The sequence below is a fragment of the Periplaneta americana genome, chromosome 1, assembly GCF_040183065.1.
Source record: "Periplaneta americana isolate PAMFEO1 chromosome 1, P.americana_PAMFEO1_priV1, whole genome shotgun sequence".
In the NCBI taxonomy this organism is placed as follows: domain Eukaryota; kingdom Metazoa; phylum Arthropoda; class Insecta; order Blattodea; family Blattidae; genus Periplaneta; species Periplaneta americana.
This window is the reverse complement of record NC_091117.1, coordinates 73,585,226-73,603,368: the sequence shown is the minus strand read 5'-3', so window position 1 is coordinate 73,603,368 and position 18,143 is coordinate 73,585,226. Positions and strand designations below refer to the sequence as shown.

General features: G+C 35.7%; 1 protein-coding gene across 3 annotated transcripts in view; it reads left to right on the top strand.

Moving 5' to 3' along the window:
• Positions 1-18,143, top strand: part of Pgant9 (polypeptide N-acetylgalactosaminyltransferase 9) — a 1,578,943-nt gene that overhangs the window by 1,410,353 nt on the left and 150,447 nt on the right. For all 3 annotated transcript variants that reach the window (XM_069821982.1, XM_069821989.1, XM_069821973.1), the window contains exon 8: positions 13,679-13,843. In XM_069821982.1, coding sequence (XP_069678083.1) covers positions 13,679-13,843 — 165 coding nt within the window. The remainder of the gene's footprint in view (positions 1-13,678; positions 13,844-18,143) is intronic.

Below are 18,143 nucleotides of genomic sequence, written 5' to 3'. Positions count from 1 at the left end.
TTGGGCAGATTACCTGGTTGAATTTTTTCCGAGGTAAGGCGAATGTCAGGTAATCTATGACTAACACCAATTCCATCGAAGCAAAATAACCTAGTAGTTGATACAATGTCGTTAAATAACCAAGTAAAAAGTATAAAATAAAATTAAAAATCATATAGAGCTCACGGAACCCCGGAACATACTTTGAGAAACGCTGCACTATGGTAATTCAGCAGTTGTCCAGTCTGAATGAAGAGTGGCCTAGTGTGTACATACATTTTCGGAAATCGCCATCAGAGATAATAGCGACAGTGGTAACCACGATTAGAGTATCTAGTATTATAAACAGTAAAGATCCCTGCATTGGCATAGAATAGCCTAATGTTTTCAGAACATGTAATATGCTACCGTGCCGCATGCTGCAGCTGCCGTGACGGTCTGAGCAGACCTAAGAGGCGTGGTTATAAGCACTAGGGAGCTCTGGGCTCAGGACGTAAGACACGGGCAGTAACTTTGAAAATATTGAGATTAGGACATGTTTATATGACATTTTTGCTCAGAATGCCTTAGGAAATAAGCTCCGTAAGTGACGGTAAATCCTCGTGAATTACTCTGTATATTTGGAATAGTGTGCTTCCTTTAAGTGGGTGAGTTTTTCCATCTCCAGTCCAATCTTTATGAAAGGAATATAACTCCCCAATTTTTTGCAGCAAAACGAATCGGTATTCTTTTCAGTTATCACTCCAACGTAAGAGTAAGACAATTCAGTACATGAAATAGTATGTATCCTTTTAGTCTGCAACGTTACGTAGATTAGTGTCATTCTAAGTTGGCCCTGCCATTGTATGGAGAAGCACAAGTGTGATTCAAGCCATTTCGTCAAAATGAAGGGGCGGCATACCAGCCGTCCAAACTCCGACACGGCGCCGTACGCGTGAAATCGGGTGCACTGAGCAATCTTCGCAGATACGCACGTCGCAAGCCGAGCTGACTGACAGCGTGGAATTTGTCACAGAACACAAATCCCGCGCGGTTTCCCGCAAGCTCTGCTGGTTTCCCGGTATTACATTCCCGTCCTCGACTTCAGAGACCGTAGCCAGGCAGACCTCTTGCATAAGTTGGGATGATTCAACGTTCTCACTCTCTCATCACGTCATCACTTTGTCTTCTCTTATGATAGCACCAGGAATTCTGAAGAATAATGCCATACTATGAGAATAATTATGTTAGACTTCTTAATTTTGGATTTTGATGATACTTTTTTATTATCACGAAGTCACACGTACTGTTAAGCATGTAGTTACGGGTAGGGATGGGCAAAAATAACCGGTTATTTTGATTCGACTTTGATTCAATGTCAATAACAAATGCCTATCTCAATCGCTGACTTTCTCTGATTGACTTGTAATGTATATCTGTGGGTACTGGAGCATCTGAGATTTTGATTTCAGTATTTCTTGGTTATAGGAGATTAGAATGAACGTTGAAATGTACCATAATTGTAAAAATTATGCAGTTTGTGTTATTGTTTATTTATCTTACCTGCAACGCTAATGTGAGTGAAGTAATTAAGTAAATGCCATTTCACATCCTCTTATTATTTTCTGTATTTTGTTTAGGGACGTCATTGATCATCTTCAGCATCTAATGACGTTCTTTTAACTGTCTCTGATTGGTATACGATTGATTACAAATTGTTCTTTGATTTCTATTGCAAATAATCTTTCATTTTGTGTTCCTATCTAATTTGCAACTTTAAAATGTTAAAAAAATAACCGGTTATTCTTCATCGGTTAACTTCCTTCAGATTAAATTAATTTTAAAATAATCGGTTAACCGATAAGCAACTATTTTTCAATAACCTCCCATCCTATTTACGTGGCCCTTTTATGGAATAAGATCCGATTGTTGGTAAATGTATGAAATATAGCAACGGACGAAAACTTACGTTGGGAAGAACGCTATAGATTATCTTTGCTCTGAATTAAAAAAAAAAATGTATACCGGTACATTAACTTCACCAGCTACGTTCCCTTCTGACATGTAGTGTAATACGAGCTATTTATTTAGCTTTAATCCAGTCGATTATAAAGTACGGAATAATAGATTGGGGAGACATAACAAAATCTGTTCTGTTCCACCTGAATCAACTTAATAAATAAATAACTGAATTTTGTAAAAATAAGTGTTTAGATTATCTAACAAATCTCTATGTAAATATTGTGAATATTTTAATGGACGTTTTCAAATAAGAATAGAGGCCTATATGAGACTTAGCAGTATACAGGGTGTTTCAAAAAAGACTTTGCAACTTTAGAAGCCTATAGAAATGTATTCACAGAAATAGTTAAGATGTCATTTTAAAGGAAATACATCAAGTTTCTACCAAGCAGTTATTTTGGTTCGATATGACTACCGTTTGTGATATGGCAAACATCCAACCTATAGTCAATTTCTTTCCCCACATACAAGCCACTAGATTAGGAGTCAGTTCTGCAACTGCGACATTAATTCGATTTCTGAGCTCAGCGAGATGACGAATCTCCACATGAAAGAACCGAGGGTGGCCAGATCTGGGGAGCGGAGTGGCCATGCAATTGGCCCTGCAAGACCAATCCAACGACCTGGAAAACGCCGATCAAGTAGCTAACGAACCTCGAAGCGGTAGTGAAGTGGTGCCCCATCTTGCTGGTAGTGAATGCGTCCGTCTTGGTCATCTTCATCAATTTTTTAGCATATGTTGGTACATAATAACGTCTATGGTGAATTTCATACTACGGCACTACATGAACCAAACTTGATGTATTGTCCTATAAAATGACACCGGAACCGATTCTGTAAGATATGTGGATAAGTCTCTGTAAGGTTCAAAGTTGTACAGTCGTTTTTGAAACAACCTGTATATACATGTATGTCTAAAATGCAGGTAGTAGGCCAGTGATGAAAACGAAGAAGGAGAGTTCGGCCGGCGCTGTGGATCGGATCCCGGTATAGCTCAGTTTGTTTAAGAGACTCAGCGCGCCAAGCTGAGGGTCCTGGGTTCGATTTCCAGTGCCGTAATGAATTTTTTTCCATTAATAGTATTTTCGTGATGACGACAGTAAGTCGTGAAATACAAATATTCAATAGAAGACGGCTAGGTCCTCAAATAAGAATAATAAAAGATTGTGACGTTTTAGACATTAAAAGCAATTACAAATGTACATAGGTATGTCACTAACATATTACCACAGAAACAAAATCAAGTACTCATAAAATTGTCATACTTTAAACTATATTATTATATTTCTCTCCCACTGCTTGAACCTAAGTGTAGGCTAATGCCGATCCTCGTCTGAGACATGGCACTAATTTTGGCCCAAGACTATGCAATTCTTTTATTAATAATTGAGGAGCTTATTTTCGAAATGACCTTTGTGCATTCTCATAACTTTGTGGGAAACCACGAAAAACGTTTTTAAGTCTAAAATTTTCTACCAGCAAGGCAAGAAACTTATGAAACCAAAGTGGTTGGGTGCATTTAGAATCAAATGGGAGCATGAGTCTCTTCGATTCCAAAGCTGGGAATAATATTGTGTCGCAGTTTCTGCTGCGGACAAGAATCAGTTTGATTCCAATAGTCACTTTTAACGCAAGATTTTTGTGATTTAGAAGGCGTCCTGAAGCCGAATCATGACAGTTGTGTTTAGAGTTATAATTGAATAATCCATGGACACAGAGAACTCACTTTCGTTATCAGGTGGACAAGAGACGTTTTGAAAATGAGTTCCTTAATTATTATCCACTGCTGACATGAGTAGTTTCGGTTTTAAAAAGGAATTGTATAAATTTATTTTAAAATTATTCTTTTTGCAACCTTGTATCTAACAAAAAAATGTACTCTGAAGAATATTGTCTTCATTTCATATTATTTTTTCTTTCATCCATCCATTCATTCATAGTGTTCTGCCCAAGGGCAGGTCTTTCACTGCAAACCCAGCATTCTCTAGCATTTCCTACCTTCTGCCTTTCTCTTTGACTCCGCATATGATCGATAAATCTTAATGTCGTCTGTCATCTGATACAGTATCTTCTTCTGCCACGAACTCTTCTCCCGTTCACCAATCCTTCCAGTGCATCCTTCAGTAAGTAGTTTCTTCTCAACCAGTGACCTAGCCAATTCCTTTTCCTCTTCCTCATCAGTTTCACCATCATTCTTTCATCCACTCTTTCCAACACAGCTTCGTTTCTTACTCTGTCCATTTCACATGCTCCTTCCTTCTCCATATCTATATTTCAAATGCTTCTATTCGCTTCTCTTCACTTCGTCATAATGTCCATGTTTCTGCCCCATATAATGCTACACTCTACACGAAGCACTTCGCTAGTCTCTTCCTTAGTTCTTTCTCCAGAGGTCCGCAGAAGATGCTTTGTTTCTATTAAAAGCTTCCTTTGCCATTCCTATCCTCCTTTTGACTTCTTGGCAGCACCTCATGTTACTGTTTATAGTACACTCCAAGTATTTAAAGCTGTCCACTTGCTCTACTACCTCATTTAGAATTTTCATTTTGTAATGTACCGCAAATGTCTATAATCTGCTTTTGGACACTCTTGTATGAGTTTTAAGAAATAGTAATGTAACATCTCAAACCTGTCCTATCCAATTCTCAGTGATGTCGGACGCACTGTGAAATAAACTTTGCACTCGAAATTCAGGAGGTGTATTTTTAAAAATTACTCAAAGCATTGAGTGTGATAGCTTCATCACTAGATTGTCCAATAATAGGTTATACATTTTACATGAAGAATACAAAGTTTCCAGATCAGAAATAAATAATCAGAAGGATGAAAAACTGGACACCTAAAATGCTTTGACTGTACACAATAACTTTAACCGAAAATTAGTGAATCACTAGTGCAGGATGATGCTGATTATGATAATTATTATTATGATAACTATGAGAAAGATGATTCGTTTACTTTACTTTCGACTAAAGTTTTATAATATCCATGTCTTTGCTATGATCTAAAGACAATTTATACAAACCGGAAAAAGGATAGTCTAAGGCAAAGACTTTTCTTTGGACACGGGGATATATTTAATCGTGGCCATTAATTTCTACTTCATCGGTATTGTCGCGATACAGTGACGGTAGCTTGGAGTAGATCTCGCTGTTTGTCCACATGCAGATCCTTTGTAAGAGCTTGTCTCTGTCAGCCTGTTTGTGAATGCGCTTTGAAGCAAGGCGTGTTGAAGCCTGAAGCTCAGCATTTTCCATTAATTTTACTGCCCTTTTGCTGCTTTCTCAAATTCAGTGACCCAAAAAGAAGTTCTCTTTCACACACGCAACGTTCTGCCCTCCAAACAGACGTAGAAAGCAAGTAAAAAGTAAGCTATAAAATATTTAAAAGGTTCAGATTACAGTTGAATAACTTAATAGAAAATTACATCCTGAGGTCGAATTTAATGAAAACTTCTTTTTAAACACCTACTTGTGACCTTATTCTTCGAATTTAATAATATCTGTGGTAGTTTAATTTTTTATATTATGACTTACATGAAATAGTAAGAGACTAGATGCCCATCAAAGCAACCTCTTCACATAAAATAATTAACATTTTGCGAGTAGCTTATAATTATTCATTAATTACGTAATCTTATTTTTATAAATAGGTTTTCACTAAGAAAATAAAAAAAAAACAAAACAAAATAAATTTAATTTTTTAAAAGTGTTTATGAGAAAAAATTGAAACTTATAATGTGTCATTCATTCATTTATTCATTCATTCATTTATAGTGTTCTGCCCAAAGTCAAGTCTTTCACTGCATACCCAACACTCTCCAGTCTTTCCTATTTTCTGTCTTCCTCTTTGTCTCCTCATATGATCCATATATCTTAATGTCGTCTATCATCTGATATCTGCTCCGAACTCTTCTCCCGTTCATCATTCCTTCCAGTGCATCCTTCAGTAGGAAGTTTATTCTCAACCAGTGACTCATCCAATTCCTTTTCCTCTCTCTGATCAGTTTCAGCATCATTCTTTCTTCATGCACTCTTTCCAAAACAGCTTTGTTTCTTACTCTGTCTGTCCATTTCACACGCTCCATTCTTCTGCATATCTACATTTAAAATGTATATATTCTCTTCTCCTCACTTCTTCGTAATGTCCATGTTTCTGCCCCATACAATGCTACACTCCACACAAAGCACTTCGCTAGTCTCTTCCTTAGTTCTTTCTCCAGAGGTTCGCAGTAGATGCTCCTGTTTCTATTAAAAGTTTCCTTTGCCATTGGTATTATCATTTTGACTTCTTGGCAGCAGTTCATGTTACTGCTTATAGTACATCCCAAGTATTTAAAGTATCCACTTGCTTTACTGTTTCATTTGAAATTCGCAAGTTTACCGTCTTTACTTTTCTTCCTATGACCATGATCTTCGTTTTGTTGGCAATTATTTTCATCGCATACTGCTCACAGCTGTCATTTAGCTCCAGTATCATATCCCTTAGTATCATCTCCTCTTCTGCTAACAACTCCATATCAGCAAATCTTATACACTTTAATGTGTGATTATGATATTAATATGTTTAATTCAACACAAACTTGAACTCTCTAGCTAAAAGCTTGTGCATTTTAGAAATTTCAAATACTCGTATGTCTACCGTAATGTGTGTGTTATCTACGTTTGTTTTCCCGAAATATAATTATTTTCGACTTGGAGTCTAAGATTTATATGCAGATATAATAGCCTATTCAATGTTGTGTCTGAAGTTGCTGTAAGTCTCTTTTATTTTCAGAATTTTATTAACTCATGAATTATTAAAAGAGTTTTATGAATCAAAAGAATAATTACATAGTTACATGTAGAAAGAAATTACTGTTGTTGAAAACTAGGTTAACTCTTTTTCTGAAGTGAATTTAACAAAAGTTCCAAATATTGCATAGGTAACTGGTATTCTGTTCAACAGGTATATCAGTGCTAATGCCTATGTTGAAAGAGTTTTCTCTTTAATGAAGTTTAAGTGGTCAGATGTATGATATAAGTGTTCTGTGAATTTGATAAAGACTGGACTACAAGTTTTTCTTAGTTTCAATAAGTCATGCAGAGAATGTATCTTGTCGTTTAGTCAACTGTCTTAGAGATTAAAAATACAGTGATACAAAATTACTTCGTCCTGCCAAATCATCAGTTAAATATGAATGATGACAGCAGTGATTCGTGATTGGCTTATACTTACATGAATAGTTTCATTACACTTGCATACATGTGTCCATAAATGGGGGGGCGTATTCCTGACACCAAAACATAACAAAAAGTTCATATGAACATGGGTCCGTAAACCCTTCGTTAGGGGGTTATGAAAGGAATTTCCTGTAGTGACCCTTGGTTATGTAATTCATCTCAAACTTGCATTTTTCCCACTTTCTTCAATACAGTTGGTCATGACTAGACAGTGGATGCGGGATGACTTATCGTTCAATGTAGGTGCACATTTACTATATGTTACATTTTTTTCATTCAGACCATTGGCTCAACAGGTTTTAAACGTAAACAGACGACGTCAACATGCTACTGTATCACCGTACAGTCACAAGGAAAAGAAAAATAACGTACTGTAGTACATACCTTGCAAGTTCAGTCCTCGTCATCATTGATGCAATTACCAGCGTTGCAGTAAACGACGATATATTCTCGTAACTTGTCGAAGCTAAATCGTCTTCGCCTATCGCTTAAACAGTTTTTGTATCGAGAGAATTTCTGAAGAAAAACTCTAAAATGGGGATCACTGAATTTCTCTAAAAGAATATTTGCATTGAGCATCACGTTGCACGTGTCGTTTAGACCCGCACAACTAAATGACGATGATGATGATGATGATGATGATTATTCCTCAGATTTCATTTCAACGCATTTCCTGTGCGATGTACTGTTGCAATGTTTCTCTATAGTTGTTCTGGTTTTTATTTCAATTTTACATACATTACACACGATATTGTCTTCGTTAATACATAAAATGTCACTCTCATACTTCTTAATTGCATTTCGTATCTCTAAGGGAATTTAACATTTTGATTTCGACATTATGATTGGATCAGCACTACACTATTCAACTCGTACTAAATACTTGAGCAGGATAACACAACTGCACACATTGCGTTGCAATGTAGACCGAGGTTCCTTCGTTATGTACGCTGCTGTACTCGCCAGATACACAAAAGACGTACGACGCGGCACGTGCCATATACTCCGATAAGAAACAACTTCATTTTTCCTTAAGTCATCCCGCATACACTGTCTGGTCATGACATTTGTTCTGTCTGATTGCCGTTTGTTCTGTTTTGTGTTATTCACAGTAACATTCATCACATCACAAGATGTATTCAGAGAGAGAAATGAAGGATATGCACTACATTTATAGCCTAGCAGATGGGAATACGGTAGCAGCACGTCAACTTTATGCAGAAAGGTACCCTGGGAGGCACTTACCTTGTGGAAAAACTTGCCTAGTATTGATGTTCTGAGGGAGCGTATCCAAAATGGATTTGATCAAATCCGTAACATCCTAGGACATTTGCACAGAGTACGGCAAAGCATGGAACGCAGGCTCAGGGCATGCATCGAAGCAGGAGGATGTCACTTTGAACAATTTTTTGCAAATGTGTGTTGTTAAATGTATCACATGTACCATTACCAATAAACCTATAACTCCCTAACGAAGTGTTTGCGGACTCATATTCATATGAACTTTTTAATATGGTTTGGTGTCAGGAATACGCCCCCACATTTATGGACACATTATATGGATACACCCTGTATAAATATATATTAAATATATTAAGTTCCTAAAATATGGTTAAGAGTGGTAATGATTACATCTTACACCTTGAACAATAAAAAGTGACTTATGTGCTATTCGCGGGAAATTCCCGTACGTACATCTTCGTGATTTTTTCTGAAAAAAAAAAACTTCCTTTCCTTCTTTAAACAAGTCTGGCAACCATATCATACATAGAAGTATAAATTCTATCTCGTACGCATACATTTTCATAATGCATGAAGGAAATCATACTACAAATTACGCAGTATAATATTGTCCAACTTTCTCACCCTTTCAGCTCTACTTTTGACAGAGGCGCTCGTAGCTTTATTCGACATGTGAGTGCAGCATATTTCGCAACTGTTGTCAGGATGTAAATAAATTTTTCATGGACACTTAGAAGATGGCTGGCTCGAATTGCAAACGCCGTCGCCTTCATAATAGCGCGGGAACAAAGGTTGCTTGCCTGTATTATTCATGGCAGTTTCCATGACGCTTGCTGCCTTGTGATGGTACCTCACGTTTCTGACACTGTGGCGCTGCTGTATTCTGTTGTTTCTCGCCACTCAAAAAATATTTGCTATTGTTAGCTTCTCGTTTTTCACATTCCTGTACTCATTTGACATTTTTTTTTTAATGTTACATTATACACGATGAGATAGTACTGAAAAAGTACTTCGTGTCGTACCACCGGTCTGTTTGTTTAGCCTTTGATCTGCCCCTTAGTCCGTCTGCGCACAGCGATTTCACAGGAGACAAATTCTGTAGGAACTCCGAAGCACACAATTTTCGGAATTACAGAGACATCTCTCAGAGCAATAGCAAAATGAAAACGGTAATATAATAAGGTGAATCAGGAATGAAAAACTTGAACCCTCAAAACATTATTTTTTTGTATGTTGTTTCTATTTATTTTTCCAATTCTACGTTTATACACATACATTATCTACATAATAATACACGCCTTCTTGTCAGAAGTACATTTTTTACTTAATGTGCTTTGATTGTAAGCCGAAGCGTACTTACAAATCTATATGAATATATAATACATGAGTTACTAGAAATGGAAATGAGATTGTTATTGTATCGCATGCAGACTCTGTTAAAGCTACAGTTTGCCATTTGATTTATTCGTTAATATTATATCTGAGGACTGATTTACTATGGTAAGATTTAGGCGAGTTTCTCTAAATTTCAGTTTTAACATGTGGATGTGAACATGTGCCAATGCTATTAATTTTTAAAATAATGGAAATACCTAGATAAGATCATTTATATGAATTTAATATATGTATACAGTATTGCGTTATGATGCATTATTAGGAAAAAGAATAATTAATGTCATACAGCGAATCGTATGTTACGTGTATGATATTATAATAGACGTATTGAAGAAAGAGGAGTCCTTCACAATAAAGCCACTCATTTCACTAATTACTATAAAAGAAAAAACCGGCTGCTGACCTCAAGTCCCGAGTTTTATCATTTCCCTAGCATTTGTTTCTATCACTTTCCAAGCATTTGTTTTTATCACTTCCCTAGCATTTATTTCTTTGTTTGCCAACATTTCAAAATCCAAATTCTTAACTGTACTATAAAACATGCTTTGCGATTGTCATTTATTTACCGCATAGGTAATCAATTGAAAATGTCGGCTCCGTTGAAACGTTTTGGTGAAGCTAACATTAGTATTTTAGTAAGTCAATTCATATTTTATTGTATTAGAGTACTTTATTTCTTCTAATCTTTATAGACTTTCTTATAATCGTGCAATAGTCAATTAAATCCCACTCGAGTTTTTATTTTAAAATAAATCAGAACCTCTGGTGAGATTGCTGTTCATAAAAATTTAAATGGTAACCTGTCAATTTTTGGTTATCTCAGTCAACATTCCCTTAAACCATTTAGGAACTTTCAAATCGTTAATTTCGCATCATGTCTTTATATCAGTTAGTCAGTAATCATTTGATTAGCAAATTTTAAGTCGCAGCCATTAAATTCCTCGGGGGTTTTTGAAAAAAAAAATGTATAATTTGGGCCAGATTTGAATTTGAGCTCGTCAAGCTATACTAATACCTACTTACTTACAAATGGCTTTTCAGGAATCCGCAGGTTCATTGCAGCCCTCACATAAGCCCGCCATTGGTCCCTATCCTGTGCAAGATTAATCCAGTCTCTATCATCATAATCCTACCTCCCTCAAATCCATTTTAATTTTTTATCTACATCTCTGCCTTCCCAAAGGTCTTTTTCCTTCCGGTCTCCCAACTAACATTCTATAGGGTAAATTAGAGTCTATTGGACAGTCGGGCATGTTGGACACTTTGTACTTTAACGTGTTACCTCGCCACTTGTGGGCACCACATTCTGCTAGAAGTCAATGACGGAAGTAGCCACGAGTGGGGCTACTTCAATCATTGACTTCTCGCAGAATATGGTGCCCACAAGTGGCGAGGTAACACGTTAAAGTACAAAGTGTCCAACATGCCCGACTGTCCAACAGACCCTAATTTACCCTATGAATTTCTGGATTCGCCCATACGTGCTACATGCCCTGCCCATCTCTGGATTTAATGTTCCTAACTATGTCAGGTGAAGAATACAATGCGTGCAGTTCTGTGTTGTGTAACTTTCTCCATTCTCCTGTACCTTCATCCCTCTTAGCCCCAAATATTTTCCTAAGAACCTTATTCTCAAACATCCTTAATCTCGGTTCCTCTCTCAAAGTGAGAGTCCAAGTTTCACAACCATACAGAACCAAGCTATACCAATTTAAGAATTAATTAATGAACCAAAAATTTCAATTTAGAATTTTTTCACGAATGAATTTACTTCTCGTCTCATTATTTCAGCACTAGTCACGTGACAAATGCCACTTCCCATATCTCAAGAGTCTGAATCGAATGTCAATGACTGAGTTATTACTGAAGAGGCTTCAGTCTTTCTTAGTTAGCATTCTGCTTAGCAACTACGAGCAAAGTCATCGAATCTGTTTCATCGTGGAAATAAAGACGTGCGCCATTCCTCCCATAACACGGCTTGCCATCTCGCTCCCACATTTCAATCACGCGGATGGGGTTTCGCTGTTCCTACACCTTCTGCTCAAATAATCGGGCGGAATGGCATTGTTGCGCAATTTACCTCTTCCCTGCCCACAAACCATATTTCCTTTTGGCTGGCATAGATGGATGGTAATTGTGTGTAGAGGGGAAGCCGGAACTCCCCTTTGCGTAGGCCAGCGCCACAGTTTGAACTTAATTTTGTTCAACTTGCTTTACCCCTCTGCGACCGACGATTTTGAAGTAAATTAGTATATGAAATACAGGACGGATTGAATTGAATTTATAAAAGTTTGAATGTAGTGCACCAAGTTGCTTAATTAAACAACTCAAACGAAATACTTCCTCAAAATGACATCGGAGTCAAGTTTCTCATGGCTTCGGTCTTTAAAGCAGAACATTTCAGTAATTGGTGCGTCGGCGATAAGTATGAGACGCTTTTAAACATTTACAAGAAACATGCATATGCGTAAGTATACATAATGGAAGTGAAATGTTTCAGAGCGAATAGCTTACGTTGTATGTAACAAAAAAAATGTAATACGATATTGGTGGAAAGTCCATAGTTTTCTCAGAAAAAAAAATCTCAAATGTTTAACGCCCTCTTATTCGGTAATTATTGCGAATAGGATCGTGATTTTTGTTCATATCGATAGAAAATCTAATATAGAATCATTTATCCCTATGGCGTGTTTTTATAGCGTGGACGGTGTCGTGCAAATTTAATTTAAGGCACCAATTTCAAGTCACTGAACGATGCGAATAGATTGTAACTTTCTAGCCAGGAAGGGAGATGGGAGGTAGTTCACTAAGGCAGACAGATTTGAGTTCTTGATCTCTTACATCTGTATTACGAGAAGAAAGAGCAGTGTGTTAGCGACGATGTTGCCAGACTGCTTAAACCAGCGGTCATCAAAACACTTCACGCTCGGGCTAGCGTCTCTTACCCGAGGACAAGACACATTCCTAGCGTGCATTCATGGCTGCTGCCGGGTATGCTATCTCTCTAGCCCTTGTGCACGACGGAGCAGAGTTCCTTACTCTCCTTGCACGCTACCCATTTCAGCGAGTGCTGACGACCACTGGCTTAAACTTCCAACCTAATTTTTTTAATTAACCATGCATTTAATCACAAAACGTAATAAAGGTTTTCTATTGATTTAAGTGAATGCCTATCGTCCCTTTTAATCTGCAGGGTTATTTCATTTCCACCCAGTATAAGTTGAGTAAAAAGTATCAGCGTATTCCGAATCTCACCGGACCGTTGGACAACAGTGACGTCACGCTGCAACGAAATAGGAACAAAACTGCTGGAAGGTTCGATGGGTATCACGGCGGCTGTACAAGTTGTTGTCTGTTGTACGCTAGCAAGATTTTGCGAAATTTCCGTACTGTCATCTCGTTCAAAGGAAAGAGAGCATAAACAATTTATTTCTTGAACCGGTACTAATAACTGGTCCGTTGACATGTTCGCTCATAAGCCATTAACACATTGTTGTTACGTTATGCTCATTACAAACAATACAGCAGAACCAAAGCAGAATACACCGCCATGACACAACAGTGCACGATGCCATTCGTCTGCTAATTCCCGCCCTATACAAGAACCAATCAGATTCACTGATGGCGGCTGATGGAGACTGCCACCACCTCTGCAAGCTGATGACACCGGTGCGAATAGCACCCTTGGACTTTAGGCACAGAAATATGTGTAAACATTAGACATCTGTATATAAAATTATTATTATTATTATTATTATTATTATTATTATTATTATTATTATTATTATTATATTTATTATTGCAACTAGTAGTGAGCTTATTTTTTTCTTCTGTTGTAGCTCACACGAAGCGTCAGCTGGAAGACTACATGGCGATGTATCCTAAGGTAAAGATAGTCCGAGCCTCAAAGAGAGAAGGGCTTATAAGAGCCCGACTCTTGGGCGCGAAACACGCCACGGCGCCCGTTCTTACCTACTTAGATTCCCACTGCGAGTGCACCACCGGTAAGTCACAGAAAACCATAATAATAACACTAAATTAAAGTGTTTCATGCTTAGTAATTAGCAAGCTAACTGGTCTGAAAGGAAACGCTGGTCTTAATTACTTTTTTATCCTTCTAATAACCATATGATCTCATGTATAACATATTGATTACAATGAATATTGTGAAGAAAATAGCTACATGGTACTACAGTATATAAAAGGGATTAAATATTTTTAATATTTTGGTAAATGTTTGATTACATTATTATACGGGACTGATCTCACCGGCCCTGTCTACAGTACAAGCTTCGTAAAAACATTAACGAATCACTATACCTGTATTAACCCCTGCTGTAGCTGAATGGTCAGACCTTTAGCCTGTCAACACCTCTTATCAGTTCCACTACATCCCCACTCCCAGCTTCCCCTCTGATGTTCCCCTCCGACCAGGGCCGCTGAGGTGAGTCCCACATTGTATTTATATCTGTGTCAGTGTTGTAAGTCGAAGTATTTATTTTTTCTATTGCTACATATTAAAACCGTAGCCAGACTTTAAACTCTGTAAATTTATTATATCTCAAAGCTTTTTACTTTCTTGTGTCATTTCGATTTCAAAATTGTGAAGAATATTATAAATACAAAGTAACAGCGTCTTTTCTTTCAGACTAAGATAGCATGTTCATTTATAATCTCAAAATAAAGAAATATGTGAGATAATTCGTCTGTAAATTCCATGTTATATGAGATTCAGTTGCTGTTTGAAATAGTTTTACATAGTAGTATCATTTTTGTCATAAAATTTCGTAAACGGTGTGAACCGTAAGTAATGTCAGTAATTTCGGGAGGTTATTCTTTGAGATATTTAAAAGAAAAAAGTTTAATATAATTTTGCTCTTTTTTATTGTCTCTTTTTCGATATAATTGTTTTATATTGTAACATTTCATAGGGTGTTTTGGGAAAGACATTGATTTAATTCCCAATATGCTCAGTCAATTTAAGAGAGCGCGGTATTATGATAATAAATAATTGAAAGAATTTTAGTTTTGTCCTTTAAATGTGTAGAAATTTGATCCGAACAAATTCCTTTCCAGAACGAAAAGTTACACTTGTTCGCATTAGATTTCTGTACATTTAAAGAACAAAATTAATTTTGTTTAATCATTATTGTTATCGTGCTCTCTCAAATTGCCTCAGCTCATTACAAAGTGAATTCAGTAGCTTTCCCAAAATACGCTATGAAATATTTCATATAAAATATTTTTTTTCTCGAATAAGAAGAAAAAATTAGCAAAATTATATTATACTTTTTCGTTTGAAACACCTCAAAGAATAAACCCTTGAAATTAATAACATTACTTACGGTTCACTCTGTACAGATAGTTTTCTTAAAAAAATACTAAATCGAAGTGTCTGAAACTAAAACTGAGATACTGCTTAATGCCAAATCTAATTCAGTGGTAAAATTCCAAACTTCCATCATATTTTCATAAAATTCCTTGTTATCTATTAAGCCATTATTCTTTGAACCCTCCTTAAAATCGTTAACAATAGAAATTTAAGCTTTCTTTAGCATGTGAATTCTTATCTTCTTACTTCTAAGTCAGTACGTTCTTACATAAATATGCGAAGACGTAACGTATTGAACTCGTGTTATTATACAAATTTTCTATTATTTGATACTGCACCTCCTTAGAACGTTAGAACGCAATCATCGGCACAATGACATCCGGTATCTTCTTTATATATATCCCATCATTGAACTCTAAATTGTTGATATAGAAATAATACAAATCGCAAAGAACTTCTGGAAAATATTATAATAATTTTGAAAGATTATAAATACAGTCCCAGGAACAAAAAGTGACCCGAGTCTTGCAGCTTCTTGCAGAGCACGATTCACACCACAACGATTTAACAACGGTTTTTATTTATTTATTTATTCATTTATTCATTCATTCATTCATTCATTCATTTATTCATTTATTTATTTATTTAGCTAAAAATTGTAACATAATATATAATATAAACAGAAAAACTTTAGCTCGCCCCTGAAAGAGTAGAACTCATGCTCAGGGGCGGATTCCTGAATTGAAATTAAGAAGTATATAATGTAATTTGTCTTATATCTACTACGCAATAAGATTATATAAATTTAAATTTACAATTTCTCAATTTTTATAAAATCCATACATAACATTTTAAATTTAATACTAGAACTATTAGAATTGACAAGATTAGGATATTTAAATATAAATTTGTTATATATTCTTGTTACTAAATTACTTGTAAGATTAAATATTGTAGCAGTGTTGCATTTTATTTCAAACAATCTTAAAAAAATCCATACCTTTTGTTTCATAACTATGAGAATACAATTCAAAATGATTTCGATATTTATGTATGAATTTTATTAATATAATATAATATAATAAAACTGTCTTATTTTAAGAACATTAAAGTCTAAATACAGTTTTTGAGATGGAAAATCAATAGGATTATGAAGATATATTTTAATTATTTTCTTCTGTAATAAATAAAGTGGATTAAAATTAGATTTAAATAAGCTACCCCAGCCTATAATTCTATACATAATTACCGAATGAAATAAAGTTAAGTATATTGTGCGTAAGAAACTTACTGACAAGTAATTCCTCAATAAAACAAAATAATACCGGTAAATCATTTTACGTACTAATTTATTACAAAGGCAATTAATGTGTTGATTCCATTTTAAATGATTGTCGAAAATTATGCCTAAATTCTTAACTTCAGAAGACTCCTTAATAAACGGACATTTACACTGTATAAGACAATAATTAGAGTTATGTAATTTAATATTTAATATAGACGTAGGAGGTTTGATACAATTTTCGGATAATGAAAATGGAATATTTTTTTTTTATATTTTCGTTGATAGAAAGATAATTTATATCAAACCATTTTTTTATTAATTTAAGTCCATTATTTGAATTACTATATGCATCATACCAGGTTTTTCCACCAAAAAGTAAAACTGTGTCATCTTCATAAGAATAATGAACACCATTGTATTGTTCTAAGTCAATTTTTAATAAGTCATTAATATATATTAAATATAAAATAGGGCCTAGAACTGTGCCTTGGGGAACACAGTAGCATTGAATAGTATTACAGAAAGATATTTCACAGCTAATGAAAAAGCACGAAATTAATCTGAAAAAGAGACAAAATTAATACCTGCGAGTCATTAATAAACGCGACACATACAACCTCGATTACGACAATTAATCGCAAACATCTCGATAGCTCTTTGCTAGCGTCCTTGGTCGTAGACTACAATGTTCAGGATTCGGTTACTGTTCAGTAAATAGTTTTCCTAATTAATTATGCAGGTTAATTTCGTTTACCATCATTCTATTTTACTGCGCGATTGTAAATATTAACCTATAATTAAGAATAGATCAATTTTTTCATCGCATGCCTTTCGGATTACGCCAAGAATCGATATAAAATGAATTTCAATAACTGCAAAATCGATTTTTTGTGTACCACTGCTTCGGAGCACTGATCATGCGCAATGCGTTGAATCTGGAACAAAATTCAGACTTTTTTTTTATGGAACTGCACATGTAAAATTATCACTGTCGAAGATGTTTTCGAGGGAGATGAATAATTTTACGGCATCAAGAGTTCTGAAATTCGATCCCAGGGGTCGACTATTATGATTTTAATTTTTCGTGGTTTTCTAAGCTCCTCCGTTTCAATATTGGGGTAGTACCAGTTCACTGGACAAAGAGACTACTCCTTTTCAATCTTAATTAATTATGACCACGAACCACGCCAAAAAAAATATCCTTACTATGACTTCTTTGTACCGGAAAAGAAAGTTAGTTTTCCTATTTCTCATACACTACAGTATGCCAATTTTTAAAACCTTATCCTACATTGAAAGACTCCAAGCCAAATTGCAAAATTTATCGTTCAGCTATTTCTCATCTAACCGAGTTTCCTGCTTGTGGATAGATATCTCTGCGGACCAACTTCTCGATTGATACTGCAGATGTCTCTGTAGGATTTCATCTCTTATCCACGGACTCAGCGTCTCTTGAGATCGGAGAGACCTCTAACGGACAAACCAGGACATGAAATGGGAATCACTGAAGACAAGCACAATAGATATATATGAGCCGAATTACTGTGTATCCGAGAATGGATGGTGGATACCGTGGATAGAGGATAGAACCACAATAAGAGGAATTTGTATAGTGCATTAATACACATTCTGATCTTGTCTTTCAAGTCCCCTTAAAATATTCAATTGTCGAATAATAGCAGTAGAT